General features: G+C 36.6%; 1 protein-coding gene across 6 annotated transcripts in view; it reads right to left on the bottom strand.

The window, feature by feature from the left end:
* LOC139697420 (activating transcription factor 7-interacting protein 1-like) overlaps positions 1 to 18,089 on the bottom strand; it is a 78,708-nt gene that overhangs the window by 28,815 nt on the left and 31,804 nt on the right. For all 6 annotated transcript variants that reach the window (XM_071596115.1, XM_071596120.1, XM_071596119.1 and 3 more), the window contains exon 3: positions 1,557 to 2,377. In XM_071596115.1, the coding sequence (XP_071452216.1) occupies positions 1,557 to 2,377 (821 nt within the window). The remainder of the gene's footprint in view (positions 1 to 1,556; positions 2,378 to 18,089) is intronic.

The raw sequence follows: 18,089 nt of genomic DNA, 5'->3' as shown, positions 1-18,089 counted from the left end.
GTATCACTGGTATTTCTGTGATAGTATTATCTGTGACACTAGTTTTTCTATGTGTTTGTTAGTAGTGGAAGAAAATTTTTCTGCCTTCACCAAATGTAACCCCTCCCTGTGAGAATACTCCGACTAGTGCCTAACCTGTGAATGTCATTAGTATTCCTCAAGTGAACAACGGTACCTTGCTAGCTGATACTATACATGTGCCCCTCTTTCCAGATTTGTGAGTGATGAAGTGAATAAGCGGAGTGAGTATTTTCACATTCTTGCTCCAGTAGTCCTGTAAATGTCTTCCTACTAAGTGACTCCTATGTGAAGTGAATTGTGAAATCATTAGGGATAATATTGCACTTATGTTGCCGACATTGTGGTTATTAAGCACCTAAGTATATTCTATAATTTAATATTTGAGATGATTTTGTGTATGTATATGGTCATTGCACTTTTTGAATGAATTTGTGCCTTATGTGTATTTCAAATGAGTGTGCTTTACGATTACGTTAGACGGGTGATGCATTTTTAAAAGCTGGGGTGATATCGCCGGGCAAAACCCAAAACCAGTGACATGACATGAGGTGGGCACAAGCCAGCACTATCAAACATTAGTCATCTGGCCTTTCCAATCAACCTCCGCTGCACCCAAGCCTACTCCGTCGTTCGGGCAATGACCAAGGCTGCCCTTTGTACTCGGGCCAGGCCTTATAAGATCGCAGGTCTGAGTGTCGGTACCCTGTTCTTCCCTTGCCTCTCCTGTGCTCTCTCTGGTCTCCCTCGTATGAGGTCAGAAGCACCAGCACTGTACTTCCCTTGCCTCCCCCCATTCTCTCCAATCTCCCTCGTAGGAGACCAGAAGCGCCTACCAACCTTGTTCTCCCCTCCTCTTCCCTGTGTCCTCGCCGTTCTCCCTTGTATGAGTCCAGGTATATACACATGCATCAAGAAAATATGAGTAACAAGCCAGGCATTATAAACAGCTCACTTATCCAATTGGTTAGATTTTAAAAAAGCCAAAATTTGAAATACACCAATGGACATTTCTAATAATGCACCTACCCTCCCTCTCCCATATTGCCACGATTTCCCTCTTCTTCCCCCCTGCCAACTTCACATCAAATAGTGATATGGTACCTACATCTTCTCACTGTCAAGCCCTTTAACCTTCCTGTTGATGGTCACCAGTTGACTGAAATAACTTGATTAGAGCCTTCTATGGTTCTTATTATTGCCTATTGGAATTAACATAACTTCACACCGGTTTATAACTCAGAACAGGTCACACAAAATATTATTAGAAATATATATTAAATAATATATTATTTGTAATAGAAACTCAGTTAAAATTTAAAGTAAAAATTTTACCATTAAACATAAAACTTTAGACAAATGGGAAAAATTGAATAAAAAAAACAACAGGAATGGCAACATATCAGTAGTGTCTTAATTAGTTGGAATAAATGAATGCTGGTCCCACAAAAATAAACTTCTGTGAATGTTTTAACCCCTTGAGACCCCTTCAACAGTGAAAACCATGGGCATGACAGCCTGTTTATCTTTCTACTTACCGATCTGGTGAGTCTCTTGACTGCCTTCCTAGTTTCAGAATGGATTGGGTTTAGACCCTTTTTTTTCTCCAATTCAGCACCCATAAGAACTGTCTCACCCTCCCCAGCAGCCTCTTTGGCAGACTCTGATGATTTGGAAGGGGCTGATGAAGAAATCTCAGAGTTTTCAGAGGAGTAAGTAGTCAATCCTGGAATTTGGGCCAATGAAGTAGAGGTAGCAGGTTTTGGTGAAGCAACTGCAGGACTCATGGTCATAACTGACATAGCAGTTGCTTGCTTCTCTAACTCAGGACTAAGTTTCACCTTCTTCACCTCAATAGATGGCATCTGTGAAATCAATCCATTTTTCCCAGAAGAAATCATGGATGACAGGGAACTCCTTTTCTCCTCAGCAGGAACACTGACACTTGTTATTGTAACCAAATTGGGGGATTGAACACTCACTGGCCCTTGTGCGGTAGTCGCAGGAGCTGCTGATGGTGGTGTCTTTTTTTCAACAAGCGGCACAGGGGACTTACTTTTACTAGGTGCCATGACTGATGGCTTACTGTCAGAACTGGTTTGATTATCCACTTTAGCAGTTCCATCATTAGTGGCACTAGTTTCTTGTTTTTTACCATCGCTGACTTTCTCAGGCTCGTCATCATCCTCCACTAGATCAACCACACTCACTTCTGGGGAATCTCTGGTGCTTGGCTTAGGAGAAGATTCATTCTCCTTAGGTGAAGCCTTGGCACATGGGACTTTAGCACAACTATCAATTTTAGGCCTTTTGGAGTCATTTTCTTCATTTCCTGTAATATTAGGCCTCTTCCTTTCTCCTATAAAATGGCAATAAAATATCATGTATTACTTAAATTCATGGACATATCTTCGTACTTTTAAATTGGTTAATGCATAGGTGGACTTAATAATAAAAATGAGTAGGTTCACCTCCATCAATAAAATGAAAATTTGGCTAGCTCCTAATCTAGTGTAAACACACTTACAGATATTACCAAGGACTTAATATTAAAAATGGCAAGAATAGTAAAATCTTTAAAAACAATAAAAAAGAAGTCTTGCTGAACCCTTTGAGTGTGACGTGTAATTACTAAATTCCATCGGACAATTGCCATGCTATTTTACTGAGAAATTCAGATTTATGAAAAATGTATGTGAATTATTATTATTCATAATGATTGGTTGAAAATTTTAGATGCTAAATCATATTATACAATGAGATAATGAGTGAATAAAACAAAAATGAGTAAATTGTTACATACATTTATATCAATTGAAAAAAGTCTCTTTAGGTAACAGTGGCACTTTTGATTGGGCCAATATATTGGGCCGATCCAAAGTGCCATTGTTGACTATTTTACTGCATTATATGTGGCCCAGTCAAAAGCTCCTCTCTCTTTCTACAGCTTATGCTCAATACCTGCCGCTTACTACGATGGTTTACCCTATTCTCAAGATATATAATGAGTGTGCACATTATGTTTGCCTCATAAGTTCTCCTGGGTTTTCTTGTTGCCCTCAGGCCAGTAGCATATGATCTTTTGTGCTGGTGAGAGCTTACGCTGGACTGTCTTTTCTGTATCTCTTTATATTTATTTTGCAGAGTCAATTTACAGCAAGATTAGCTAATATTGAGTGAGTAATTATTGACAAATAAGATCTTACAACTTTACATTACAATAAAATACACAGTTTTCCATGTTTTTATATCTTTCATTATATTTTCACAAATTCTCCTAGTTCGTATATATTTATGAACTTTCTGTTCATTGCATTTTGCTGTATTCATTATTTTGCTTGACCTTACCAGTCGTATTAAAACTGCAAAAGAAGGCTAGTCTCAACACTGCATCTAAACCTCCAATTTCATCTGCCCATCCCATCTTTGAAGATCATGGGCTCCTACCTTTCCAATCCATACACATCCTATTCAGAGTAACATACATGAAACAACATCTGCTAGACTTCCATGCAAATTCGCACTACCACAGTCACCATACCAGAACCCAGTCAAACCTGCATATCAAATATAATCGAACCAAAGTCAATGGGATTAAACCTATATAAATTACCACAGAAAATATAAAGACATAAGAGACACAACACAGTTTGAAAGAAAAAAAATTCTAATTGAGAAAAATTATTAGTGTCTGAATTTGTTAATGATAAATTATGATGAGTAAAATAAAACCTATGAAAAGACTATGTATATCTGTATATGATAAAAATGCATATATGTGTAAATATATATACCAGGTGTGCTTCGCCAACTCTTGTTTTCAGCTATGCTCAAATTATGCCTATAAGGAAACTACACTGATAACTTAATCACCTTGATGGATTATAAAGGATATTATGGTTGATAGCTGTCATTGTGACAGCATGATATGATTAATTGAATCCCCTAGATTTTATAGGAAGTAACAGGATTCAATGTAGGAATGAAGTTGTCTAATGAATACTAGGTGTACAAGTACAAAATATGGATTTCAGGCGACAGATGGTGCACCAATGCAGTTTGTAGTATCAAGATTTGGCATTTATGCCAATTTGTTGTTCCATCAATTAGAGTCAGATGAGCAGGAGTGATAAAAAAGTGTTGAATATCGTTGTGTTGCTGGGTTCAATATGTCAAACTTTATACCAAACAAAGAGCATTTGTGTAGAGACAGCATTAATTTTTTGTTTTCATTTGAAGAAAACTGCTGCTGAATCATAGCAATTACTTAAAGACGCTTATGGTGAACATGCTCCATTGCAATATAAGTGTGAACAATGGTTTCAGAATTTCAAAAGTTCTAATTTCCATGTTGGAAAAGGACATGGAAACCGCCAACAAGTTACGAAGATTGGTGGTATTGCAAGCATTGTGGGACAATGATGATTCACAAGCACAAAAACAACAAAAGCAATTGAACATTAGTCAACACATTGTTTCCAATGGCCTACAAGAAATGAGAAAGATTCAGAAGACCGGTACAGGGGTACCACATGAGTTGAACGATAGGCATATGGAGAGATACAAAAACACATGTGAAATTTTGCTTGCACAATACAAAAGGAAGTCATGTTCGCATTGTTTCGTTACGTTGGAGCAGTAGTTATAAGTAAGGTAAGCAAGCTGTGAAATCAATGGTGAACTGATGTTTTTATCCAAATTAATGTTAGAATTATTAGAGTTAAGAAAATGACAATTAGGTGGGCTAGTGCTAAAAGAATGCTGCTTAAATGGCAAATAGTCCTTAAAACAATATCAATCACATTTCTCATACTAAAAAATAAAAAATTTTCTTTAAAATGCTAATATTTCAATCCTCTTGGAGGAAATTGACCAGAAATATTAATAAACAGGAAAGGCTATTTTTCATTCAATGTTCAAGCTTTTTGTGATGCAAATCTTTATAAATGTGACATTGTTACAAAACGGCATGGGTTGACACATGACCAGGTAACTTTGAATGGTTCAAGATTTTTTAAGGTAAAACTAAAGTTTGAACTAAGACGATACAGAAATGGTTTGTTGCTAGGGGATTCTGGCGATTGAAGTATTTCTCGACTCCAATAAGAAACCCAAGAAGACCAGAAGAACATTTATTTAATGGTAGCCATATTAAAACAAGACATTTGATTAAAAGATTACTTAGAATATGGAAGCGACTTTTCCCCATTTTATCTATGGACAAAAGAATTTCGGTAAAGACAGCAATGTCAGTTTTAGTTGCTTCTTCTATCCTTCATAATATAGCCATAAAATCAAACGGAAAATGATCTCCCAACTGATATTCATAAGTAGAAAATAATGAAGATAATTTGCAGGAGAGGAATTTAAATGGCCACATTCAGTGACCTTATTTGGATTATTTTTGTCAACTGAAATAAAACTCGACCAAGTGTTCTTAAAAAATGTTGTCCATTTCTTATAATTGCTGAATCTGGAAATTTTTTTAAGTTAATACCAATTTACACATGCCTGTCAGTTGTTAAACATGTAAAATAAATTCATGAGATTTTGAATTGATTATTTTATTGACATTTTTAATCCAACTATTTTCTTCTGTAACACTCCTAACTTCATCTGCTCAACCTCCAAGCAGGCCTTATCCTCCTGAGCTTTGGAAGCTCGGGCATTAGCACTCAGTTTTTTGTCAGCTGAATAAATACCTCAAGGATTATGCATATTTTTTGTTATGCCTTTGTTTGACATTATTGGAGAATGACAGTTGTCATACCTACATTTTTCCTTCATTATAGTTGACATTTCCTGATGACCAGTTTGATTTCCTTAACAATACCAATCCTATCATTAATTTTCACGTTAGGTTAACATCCACGTTAACTAACCTTTGGATCTGACCAGATATTATAAAACTGGGCCTTAATGAATGATGGGGATGTAAAAAAATGATGAGCCTGTCAAAAAATTAACACCAAACTAAGATAATTGTTTCACGGATACAATTTTGAAGAACCTGAACAAGACATTTGGTAAATACCTCAAACTTGAGTATTTTAAAGCAGCAATTAAGGAAGAGAGCAGTCAACAATGCCAACATATTAAAACAATTGAATATAAGACCAATAATATTCTTCAAAATACTATACATATTGAAGGTGCAAGTATAAATGTTAAATAACAAATATAAAATTCCAGGACAATGATTAATGTCTTTAGATGAGCCTACTCAGGGTGTAGGGAGAACTATTCTTTCAGTTCAGGCCACACAATAACAATGAAAAGCTGGACTTCAATTTACAATCCTATGTTTTATATAGTCAGGAACATATGGAACCTACCGAAAGGAAAACTTAGCAAACAAGAGATAATGTAAGTGGTGGCATTCAAGTATATAATATCACTAATTAGCTACTGATGCATGCTTTATTGTAATGTTATTTTTTTAAATTTAGTTCACAAATCAAATTTAATTACTGTATCATGTAATAAATTAAAGATTTGAACAATGTTAACTGGAGAAAGTAAATGAAGCAACATTAGATATGAGAAACATTTTTAGAGTAAATTATCAGGATGGTTAAAAAAATGTATACATACAAATGCACCAGAGAATATGAATGTATGAAAGTAAGTTACAAATTAAGAATAGGACTTTTAGGAAACACCCACGAAGATCAACATACACATTTGTAATCAAGAATTACTTAGCAATAAAACAAAATTTTGAATTTCACTAACGGAACCACCTTCTTCTGCAGAAGATTAGGAATTGAAAAGTTTACACTGCTTTTTTCATATATTTTAACAAGTTTTTATATAAATCATGATTAATACCCAAATATAGGTGTGAAAAAATTTCAAACAAACTGGATTTCAAAAATATAGTAGGGGAATTTAATAAACAGTTTCATTTTTTTTATTTGAAAGCAGAATTAATTATTTTATTGTTTAATTCTGTCACCAAATATTTCTAGTTTAATTTTTTTTAAGATTTGGACTTAACCCTTAATTTTTCACTTGAAACAACACTTTCTACACAAACAGTGTTAATACCTTGACAGTGGGATGAAGTTTTTAATTTAGTTCCAACTAAATTTTTCTTCGTATCTATAACTAATTTCCGATCCTCTTTACTGATGCTGGTTTTCTTAACTACTTTAAGGTGTGCATTGGCATTAATTTTCTTCAACCTAAAGCCACCTTGATATAAAAAAAAATAAAGATGCGTGGAAATTAAAATTTCAAAGGATAAAAAAAATATCAGACATTAAACCAAAAATGGAACATTTCAGAAGGTAATCAACCAGCATTAAAATTTAGAAAATAAAAATTTAACAAAATAATTTGTTCAAAGATGTTCAAATGTAAACCAAATCATTATAACTGAGATACCACAATTTCAATGTTTTTCCTACCACTCAATATCAACGGTGATTAGAATTAATTCACTACACATTTTATACGCTGGTGGATGTTTCGGGAAGAGGTATCCTCTTCACTAGCAGAAGACCCAGACTCCCCATCCATGTTATGACATATTCTGTAGCGACATTAATTCAATCAGTGATTCTTTTTTTAGATAAACTGATACATATCCTTAGGCAAATGACTGGTGAATCCTGGATGAATATTAACGTCATCCCCCGGAACAATTTAGGTAAATGAAACCATTTCTGGTGTCACTTGGTGGAAATTCTTCATAATGAAATAAAATTTAAAATACTTCGCCTTTCCACATTAAAAACTTTTATTTACGACCTAGGTTTCGTTATGGTATAACATCATCAGGTCATCATGGTATAACATCATCCTGATGATGTTATACCATAACGAAACCTAGATCGTAAATAAAAGTTTTTTATGTGGAAAGGCGAAGTATTTTAAATTTAATTTCAATAATTTCAATTTAGGTAAACCAAGCCACATAGTCTTCCAAATTCCTGAGCCTTAAAGGAAAGAGTAGGTGTGGCATGGCACCTACTGACTTTAGAACACTATGCAGCTTGTGGAAAGGAATTATTCTGGTTATGCCAAATGTGACTACTATTCACAAATAGGGTTTTCAACAAATATATATACACTCACATATTGAACTTATCTCTGTATTGAAGAAGGTGGTCTTTGAATAAACATAGTCTAACATTCATCTATAATGAAGAAAGCAGAATTGAAGCACAATGCCCACATCATGAGGAAAACTGCACTTAATAGGTTCCCATCAAAACATTAGACTGCATGCTCTTAATAGAATGAATGATTGAGGTATTCTCATTATGTTATTATTTGGCAAAAGAAAAATTTTTAAGCCAAATAAAAAAGTTTTTCCATGAAAAGGAATGCACATGGTTCCGGTCGCTTTGATTCAAAATTCCGTATATGAATTTAGTCACACCAATGAATACATACAAAAATTAATCATTCCTTGAAGCTGGGTATTATAGTTACAACTGGTACTTTTAGCTGTTAGTTCAACATCCACCATGGAATTCAAAATAAGCATTGGACAAAGCACCATTGAAGAAAACTAAATGTGGAATTAATTAGAAAAACCATCACAGTAAGCATAAAATTAATCACTTCAGGCATAACTTTGTCGAATTGTTCCATTGTCATGAATAATGTCAAATTAAAACTTGTGATTCCTCATAGAAATAAGCTTTATCCAACCTAGGTTTCACTTTGATGCAACAGTGCCCCGCCCGAGCAGTGGACCTCATGATGCTGCACCACAGTGACACCTAGGTTGCATTGAAGTTTATTTCTATGTGGATTTACAAATATTTAAAGGAGTCACATGGTATAAACACTGGTGGTTCATGCTTTGATGTTTCTAAGCACATCAAAATCCATCCGTAATTACTAATGATGAATCTGATTATTTAGTTACAAATGCAGTATATTGGTTGTGACACAAAAACACAAATATGATACCAATAAATTAAATGCTCAAAGATGGATTTATTATAAAACTACACCAACTTACTCAGTTTTAAAATGAATGTATTTCTAATACAGGAGTATGCAAATTAAAAGATCCATAAGAACTACTTAAATTCTTAAAATAAGCATAGGTATGCAAAAAAATAACTAAATCATGACTCAAAAGACAAAATGCATATTAATGAGAATAGAGATATTTTCTTCAACTCCCTAAACATTCATGCCTGATAATGAAAACAACTTTTTTCATTTTTTTTCACTTTATTTTCCTACATAATTTCCACTAAGACTAATATAGTTTTCATAATGATGCTATAATGCTGTGATACCATTTTTATAATCCGGTTCATCAAGTATCTCAAAATACTCATTTACAGCATTGATGACTTCCTTGTCGCTCTCGAATTCTTTACCTATGAGCTTGCATGAGCCATTTTTTAAGGTTAGGTAACAGATGATAGTCACTGGGGCTAAATCTGGTGAATATGGTAGAACGGGAGAGGAATTAGAAGATTTTAGCCATTGCAACTACTGACAAATGGGCAAAAGCATTGCCATGGTGAACCAAGATATTTTTCTTTGCCAAGAGAGGTTGTTTATTTTTCACTTCATCCTTTAAGCATTGCAATTACTGCATAGTATTGACCTCAGGTGGTCTCACCCTTTTCCAGGTAGTGAAAATAATTCCTTTCGCAACTCAAAAAACAGTTACCATAACCTTATTCACTGCTAAAATTGTTTTTGCCTTCTTAAGAGTTGGTTCACCTGGTTCAATCCATTGTTTCAACTGTTATTCACTTTCAGAAGTGGTGAATCCAAGTTTCAACCATAGTTATAAAATGATGCAAAACTTTGCTAGGGTTTTGCTTGTTAAGTGCCAAACTTTCAATTGAAACAAGTTTTCCAGGTCAATTTTTGATCTTGCATTAGCATACGCGGCACCCACCTAGCAGAGGTCCTCTATGCCCAAATGCTCATGTAAAATAATGCATGCATGTTCAGTTTGACATCCTAGAAGTCTCAGCTATCTCACTCACTTTTCACCTGTGGTCCTCCATCACCATTTCATGAATTTTTCAATCATTTCAGAAGTTGTGACTTCAACGGGGCATCCTGAACATAGTTTGTCAGAAGTACTCGTGCGATCTTTCATAAATTCAGATACCCAATGTTTAACCATTGAATATGATGGAGAAGAGTCTTGCAGAGTGGAATCAAGTGCTACAATTTGAAGTGGTTTTAGGCCTTTAAAATAGAAGTATTTGATGACTGCACGCTTCTCTGATTTTTCTATTTTCACGAAAGCAACCAAGGCATTTTGTTCAATTGGCTTTCAAGTGTACACTAACAAAGCGATTGACCTGAAAATTTATACACAAGTTAGTGAGATATATGTACTTTAGAATACAAGCCAAAATGATGTTTGCACAAAATGGCCATTCACAGGACACTAGATAAAGATGAACTAATCAAAATATTGATCAAAAGCCTAATTTTACACATTCATTTTTGCAATCATTGAAAACATTATGCCTGTGGATTATTGGAGCTATGGTTTTTTCCCTAGAGTGAAATTACCTTTAATAGAATAATAATAATTATATCCATACTAAAAAGAAAGACTCGTACTTTTCCACAGATTTTATTATACGGTACAACGCGTTTCACCGACTTGCGGCATCATCAGGTATGATGATGCCGCAAGTCCGTGAAACGCGTTGTACCGTATAATAAAATCTGTGGAAAAGTACGAGTCTTTCTTTTTAGTATGGATATTAAATACTTCCACGAAGTGAAGCCTGAAACAATAGAATATAATAATAATTATTTACAATTTGCTCCCCAATTAGACGAATTCAACTACGCATTCAGTGTTTCCTTTCTTTGCCACTTTCCACAATTTTATCAATGAACTAAAAGGATGTAAATATTTTATAAAAGGCTTCATGAGGCATCGGTGACTCTGAGCATACAAAAATATGAAGCGAAATAAAGGGCAACCATTTCCCAGACTTCCCACATGGAAACATATGCGCGCGTTTTCCCGCGCTTTCAGTAGTACGACTAAATGACACTGAGGGAGATAGTGTTCCCGTCTGTACAACGGGGGAGGCAATGGCTGCGCGATCGAGGCAGTGCTCGAGTGGGTACGCCCGGAATCGAGCGCGAAAACGCATCGAGGAGCGCGAGGTTTCAAGAGCCGATAAAATATTTTCACCAGGCTAAAGTCAAGTCCCGCGAGCTACTCTTTAAGAGTACATACATTTTATCCAAGTTTTCCAAAGCAGAAACTTATACCAAGCATTGTCACGATATATCAAATCAATTAAATGATATCAACAAATGTGAACTTGACGTTGAAAATGTCGCCGCCCACCAAAATTACAAATTTTCCAGATACCACTAGGTATTTTGTTTTGTACGGGACTTGATTTTTGAAGAAATTCTGTGGATAATTTCGTGGGGTGGCAGTTCTGGACCCACTGAAATATTGTTAATTTCTACTGATGATTGATTATAGGGCGAAGTACATCTAAACTCAGTCGTACTATTAAACTTATTAAGGGGAAAATTGCTACTACATTTTCTTTACTATATTGCTCGAATTCCACCACATCACGCCTGAAACTACTCAATTCGTCGATACTTTTCACTGCTGCTTATGATCCGTGCGTGGGTTATTTGACAATCGACTAGTGAGGAAATTCCAGACGCCCAACTCGTTATGTTTCCAGAGTTAGCCAGGTGGCAATGAACTTGGCTAACCAAGATCACCGATCCCGTCAAGTTCCTTTCGGAGCGTTGCGGCGGGTCCCACATACGCCGTAGTAACAAACGAGCGATACGTACCGGCGGAGTTGCCACGGTCAGTCACATTTATTGCCTTATCAATACGCCTTTAACAATATCGAAAGAATTACAAGAGGAATACAAATGTCTTCAAACAACGTTACATGATTTACGTCTTCAGAGACTGTTGCTAAAGAAAAGTAAATTTAACCCGAGAGACCGAAAGTTTCCCAATTATTTGTAAATGTTTAAATTGTCAACTTCCCTACAACGTAGATCATTTGGTTTTCCTTTTCGTCTGGTTTTTTTTGTTGGAACTTTTAACCACATAATTTTAAAATGTATTTGCGAAGAAATTTCAATTTACCAGTGACAACCACACACATTCTCAACAGCAATGTTCGCCCTCCCTCCTAAACTTGTCCCCTACGAGTCTCTCGTAGTTGAATGCCTTTCAGGTAATGCCGTGAAATAACATGTTTCCCTTCTTTATGCCATGTCTCAGCCAATCGGAAGAAACAGGTCTGTAATTGCTTGGTTCCTATTTGTCTCCGTTTTTAAATTTAGGTATTACATCAGTCGTTTTTCAATCAATGGGATCTTGGTGAACTAGAGATTTTTTTAAATATGATTTCCAGTGCAATTTCCGACGTTAGTTCCCTAAATGTACGAGCAGATATTTCATCAGGCCCGGAGTAATTATTAAGCGTAATATTTTTCAGCAAACGTTCTATTCAAATATATATTATATTTTATTATTAGGCATCGGTTGGCAGTCACTATTTGGTAAGCTATCCGACACATTCAGAGAGAAAGGTGAAGGCGCTTTGAAAGAAGGAATTTAATAAGTTAGCCTTTCCCAAACTGCTGGTTACTCTTTCACCCCTTTTTCGTTTTTGAGTGAATAAAGTGTAAACTTATTTACCTGCGCTTCTCTGATGTACAACCAAAACGCGTTCCGATTCCCTTTCATTTTTTGATATCTTTTCCTTATGAATTCGCTTACCCCTTTCCGAAGTTCCCTCATGGCATTCAACCTAGATATCATAGCCTTTGACTTCGCAGTATTTTCTCACATCTGCGTTGTACCATCTATGTTCCGTGTTTTGTTTATTAATTTACTTAGAATGAACTTGTGGACTGCTGAGCGCGTGATGTCAAGGAAGTGATTCCAAGTTTTCTCAGTATTTCGGTGATAACAATCTTTCTTAAAATTTGCAAACTGACTCTATAGCACGCCTTTTAGGCCATTATAATCCCTTTATCTAAACAAGTAAAATTTTCTTTTAGGCTTCTCATATCAGGCCCCACCATTGGGAAAACCAAGAATTTACTGCTCTGTGTTCACTAGTTCCCTTAACAGCTTCTTTAGTTTTACGGGTATGTCCGTTGCTAACAAATCAAGAATATTTTTGCCACGCCAAGTGGTTGAGTGAAAAGTTGATGCATGGAGTTCAACGTAAATGAATCCAACAGCGATTCGCAGGATTCGATTCTTTAATCCCCGTTTTAAAACTGCTACAATCAATAAATGGGACATTGAAATCTCTACCGATTATAATGTCGCGATCGCTGTATTGGGATAAACTTTTGCTTTACTCATCTTGTTCAAGTCTTTAATTATCTTTGTCGTCCGGCGGACTGTGAAATTCGCATGCATAAATTCTTTGGGATTCAGGACTTAAAGAGCACCAAATGGCTTCCAAACCGTTTCCTAGAATTACTTCAGCCCTACAGATGTAAGAATTTTTAACTGCAATAAAGACTCCGCCCTCGATTCTATTTGTCTTGTCGTTTCTGCTAAACGGAAAGGGGTTTTGGAAATAAAACTGCATACTCGGCGAGATCAGCGATTAATCAGCCTTCTTACTTCAATCAATAATTATATCTACGCCTGTGCTTTGAATAAGGCGACGATATTCTGCGACTGTTTTTTTAACTTCGGCAATTAACAACCAATACAGATAAAATTTCCTTGACATTACGGTCGCTTGAATTTTTAACGGGGATCGTTGCCTTAATATTATTAAATCCATTATAAAATTTTCCGTCCGACGCTATCTGATTATCCTATAATTCAGGCTACCTCAGTGGGTCACAGCAATGTAGGGGCAGAAGATTTTTAATACGCTTCGAGGCATGTCTCCTGCTCCATTTGAACGCACTACCAATATTTCTATTCGGAAGCCTTAAAAAGCGAAATCGTGCTTTAAAATGAGCTTTAATGTATTCATTTTTATAGGCGGAGTTGGAAGTATGAAGGTAACTCGTGACTTCTAAAATTCTATTTTTAAGGTTTTCCTCTTTCAATCATATGCTGTTGTTGTTGCAGGATAAGCGTTTAACACGCAAGAGAAGTGGTATAAATCCTAGGGTCCGCGTCGTAGAGCGTTGGTAGGTATGTAAGAGAGGAGGGCGAGAGATTTGCCCCAGGCGTGATTTGACGCGAGTTTTCTTTATTTCTGTTATACCACTAGCTGCAAGACGCAAGTGTTTTAGATAATGGCAATATTTTTTTTTAACTAAAAATAAACAAGGCTGGGTGAACAAGATGAGTGATTTTTACATCAGATTTGTCATACACATGTACTTCTTTAATAAAATTTTCAGCATAATAACTCATTTTTTACATTTGGATGAATAGAAGCTAAAAAATTGGAATTGTTTACTTATGTGTACACAAATTCTATACTATGCATATCGATTAGCTATGCAAGATAATAGGAAACTTCAAAATGGTGATGCGAAACCATTTATGCGAAAAAAATTCCACCTGAAATCGCCAATCAACTATAATAGCAGTACCCTTGCGCCTATAGGCCTACCAGTGTGTGTCTACCTCGGCACACTAATTCTGACTTCTCAGGTGAACAATTTCAAGTACCTCTGGTACTACTACCAGGCATACTTTGAGACAAAGGAGTGAACAATTAGGCGAAAACCAATTTAATCATATATAATTGTAATTACGGCATTATATTCACATTTAAAAAATTTATTTGTAAATATTAAACGTTATATTTACATTTTCCTTACATCCTCGTCGCGTTCCACAAAACAAATACCTCGCGAACCACATGATTTGCGTAACACCGGTCGGAAACAGAATCATTTAAATGGTTAGGGATTGTAAATTTCAGCAACTACCTCCTACCCTGATGCGTTTATTTCACACGCCATTGGGGTTAGTATTGGGTGAACTCTACCTTCGCTGACCAAACCGATCTTTGGGTTGATAACTGTTTGCGTTTACTGAAACCACCCGAGGAAATTATTGCCCAGGGCAAAAATGTGGCACGTTCTCGTCTTCCGATTTTCTTTAATTCAGTATAACGCCTTTATTCCTTCAGGAAGCAGAAAGTATATGATCATTCTTGTATGTAATGCATGTTTATTCTTCAGATACGTTCCATTATAAGACGCCACAAAAACTCAACAGTCAACATCGAAAACGGCTCGACAGGCGACCATGGATAACTTCGTCGGAGCCACAGATTACACAAGTGAGGTTAATCACGTCATTGTACGGGGCACAAGAAAAAACTAATTTACAAAACAATAAAGCAGCGACTTCACTTTAACGCAAGCCATATCGACGATCTGCGCAACAGAAAGGTAAGAAAACCTACGCGCTGAAGACGTAATTCGCGATTACGGAATTTCCAGGCATGGCAGTCCGAAACCACCGCCACCCAAATCACTTCGACACGTCACACTAAACCTCCATCTTACGAATAGACTTCCCCAAATCCTTTGTGATCGTAGAGGTAAAGCAAAGAATATCAAACTCACGAAACAATGATGCAGCATCAAGACATTGCAAAGAAAGAAAAAATCACGAGCCTAATATCCTTGCACCTGATTTATCTAACAAGCTGTTGCCCCTTCAATGGCGGGTAGTATTAGGACAATAAGATTTAATCGAAGAGCCCTTTCCAAAAATATTATTGTACGAGTCGCATCTGAAGACAAGCTGGGGCATTCAACGGTCTATACTAGTAGTCCTGAAGTGTCCTCGAACAAGCCCGTAAGAGGGCATACCGAAGAAATAGTGACGCATCCCTTGAGATATGCACCACAGTCATGGTCACCAAATTTCAAATCTGTGAATGCGCTGAAAAATTACATGATTATAGTGTTAATATTTGGGAGCAAATGATATACCTTGCATCAAAGGTAATCTAGTAGATTGCCGTCTAGACGTGTACGATGGTAGAGCAATGAGAACATTGGAATTGATTCATAAAAATCAATGCGGACCAATGAAAAGGTCATAATGGTAGAAATCGGGATATTATTATTAAGTGATCTACCGGTTAAGGTAGGTTTTGGATGGACACAACCAACAAATAAATATTTAGTGACTCCTTACAAAACAAAATCCAGCAACCTACAGTACATCAAGTCCTTCTTCATCTCTTTGTACTTCCTTCCTCTCTTCAACCCGTCCAACATCCCAATCCATTTCATGCCCTTTCCTTGTTTGCCTAACATTCTCCCCTCTATTACATTCTTCAACATCCCACCACCGATCAATACGCCCTGCCCTGAATTTCCAATTCATTCAGCTAGGCTTGCAATCCCTTCGCTGACTGACAAACTGAAGCTTGGTTATCAGCAAACCTAACTGATTTTACGAACTCCCCGTTGGCTTTAAATCTTAACTCCAGATCTTCCCATGCCTCTTTAATCATTTCCTCTACATATAAGTTGAACAGCACCGATGACAAAATGTGTAGAATTTGAGACGGCTAAAAAATGATGACTCTAAGGTCGGACGGTGTGATAATGTAAATGTACTAATTAGAAAATTTCTTGCACATCCTACCACTGTGTCTTACTCCCCTCAATATAAGTGTCCCCGAGAGAAGAAATTAATCAATTCGGGAAAAGACAAGAACCATAGTGATGGTAAATTATCGAAGCTTCTCGGGGTGGAGCTCTGTTATACAACAATGAATATTAAAAAGCGAACAACACATGCTTCAGAGGTGGATGACACAACAGAAGAGGGATATTATACTACCTTGATCAAAAAGTTCCCGGAATAACCACCGTGTGGCGCTCCCATCGTTCCGATTTGAGTTCTGTTTTTTTTTGTTAAATTGGTACATCTGTTGTTGATATTCCCTTTAAATCTTAGTGTCATAACTTGACATTTGCAAAAGTTACGGTCGGTTTTCGGTATGTCCATCAGTGCTTCCTGCGATTTTTCCATTACTTCCTCTCGGCTGCTAAAACGCGTTCCCCGTAATGGTTTTTTAACTCGATTGAACAGAAAGAAGTCACAGGGAGCCAAATCAGGTGAATTCGGTGGCTGTTGGATGGTATTTGTTGCATTGTTCGTCAAAAAATTACGAATAATGATAGCACTGTGCGACGGTGCGTTATCATGGCGCAAAATCCACGAGTTTTCTGCCCACATTTCTGGTCTCTTTCGGCGAATTGCTTCACGCAAACGTCTCATAACGCCCAAATAATACTCTTTGTTTACTGTCTGGCCTTCTGGCAAAAATTCATGATGCACTACACCGATGTAAACCATGAAAACCGTCAGCATTGCCTTCTTTTTTGACTGAAAACGACGTGGTTTTTTTGGTCTCGGCTCATTTGGTGAACGCCATTCACTTGCCTGATGTCTGGATTGCGTGTCGTACTCATAAACCCACGTCTCGTCTCCAGTAATGATCCTTTTGATGAATGTGGGATCGGATTCAGCCTCGCAAATCATGTCTTTTGCGACGTCAACACGGTCTCTTTTTTGCATGAAATTGAGGTCTTTCGGCACCAACTTTGCTGCTACGCGACGGAAACCCAAATCATTAACCACAATGTCTTGGACGGATCCATAGGCAATGTTCAAGTCCTCCGCTATTTCTCTGATGGTTAATTTGCGGTTATTGACCAACATTTCTTTTACTTTATCAATTTTTTCACCGACTTTCGATGTCGATGGTCTGCCACTGCGTTCATCATCTTCGATTGACTCACGACCACTTCTGAACCGCTCGTGCCACTGGTAAACGACCGTTTTTTTAGAGAATCGTTGCCGAAACACTTTTCCAACATTTCCAACGTCCGTGCGCCACTAAATCCGTTTTTTACGCAAAATTTAATACAAGTTCGTTGTTGCAAATTTAAATCCATTTCTGAAATTGTAAAAAATCGCCAACACACACAGAGATAGATGTACTCTTGGCTACGTAACTTTTGCAAATGTCAAGTTATGACACTAAGATTTAAAGGGAATATCAACAACAGATGTACCAATTTAACAAAAAAAAACAGAACTCAAATCGGAACGATGGGAGCGCCACACGGTGGTTATTCCGGGAACTTTTTGA

The sequence above is a fragment of the Hetaerina americana genome, unplaced genomic scaffold (assembly GCF_022747635.1).
Source record: "Hetaerina americana unplaced genomic scaffold, ioHetAmer1.1.p SCAF_76, whole genome shotgun sequence".
NCBI classification, from domain to species: domain Eukaryota; kingdom Metazoa; phylum Arthropoda; class Insecta; order Odonata; family Calopterygidae; genus Hetaerina; species Hetaerina americana.
Note: the sequence above shows the minus strand (reverse complement) of the source record. Positions and strands in the feature narration are given on the sequence as shown.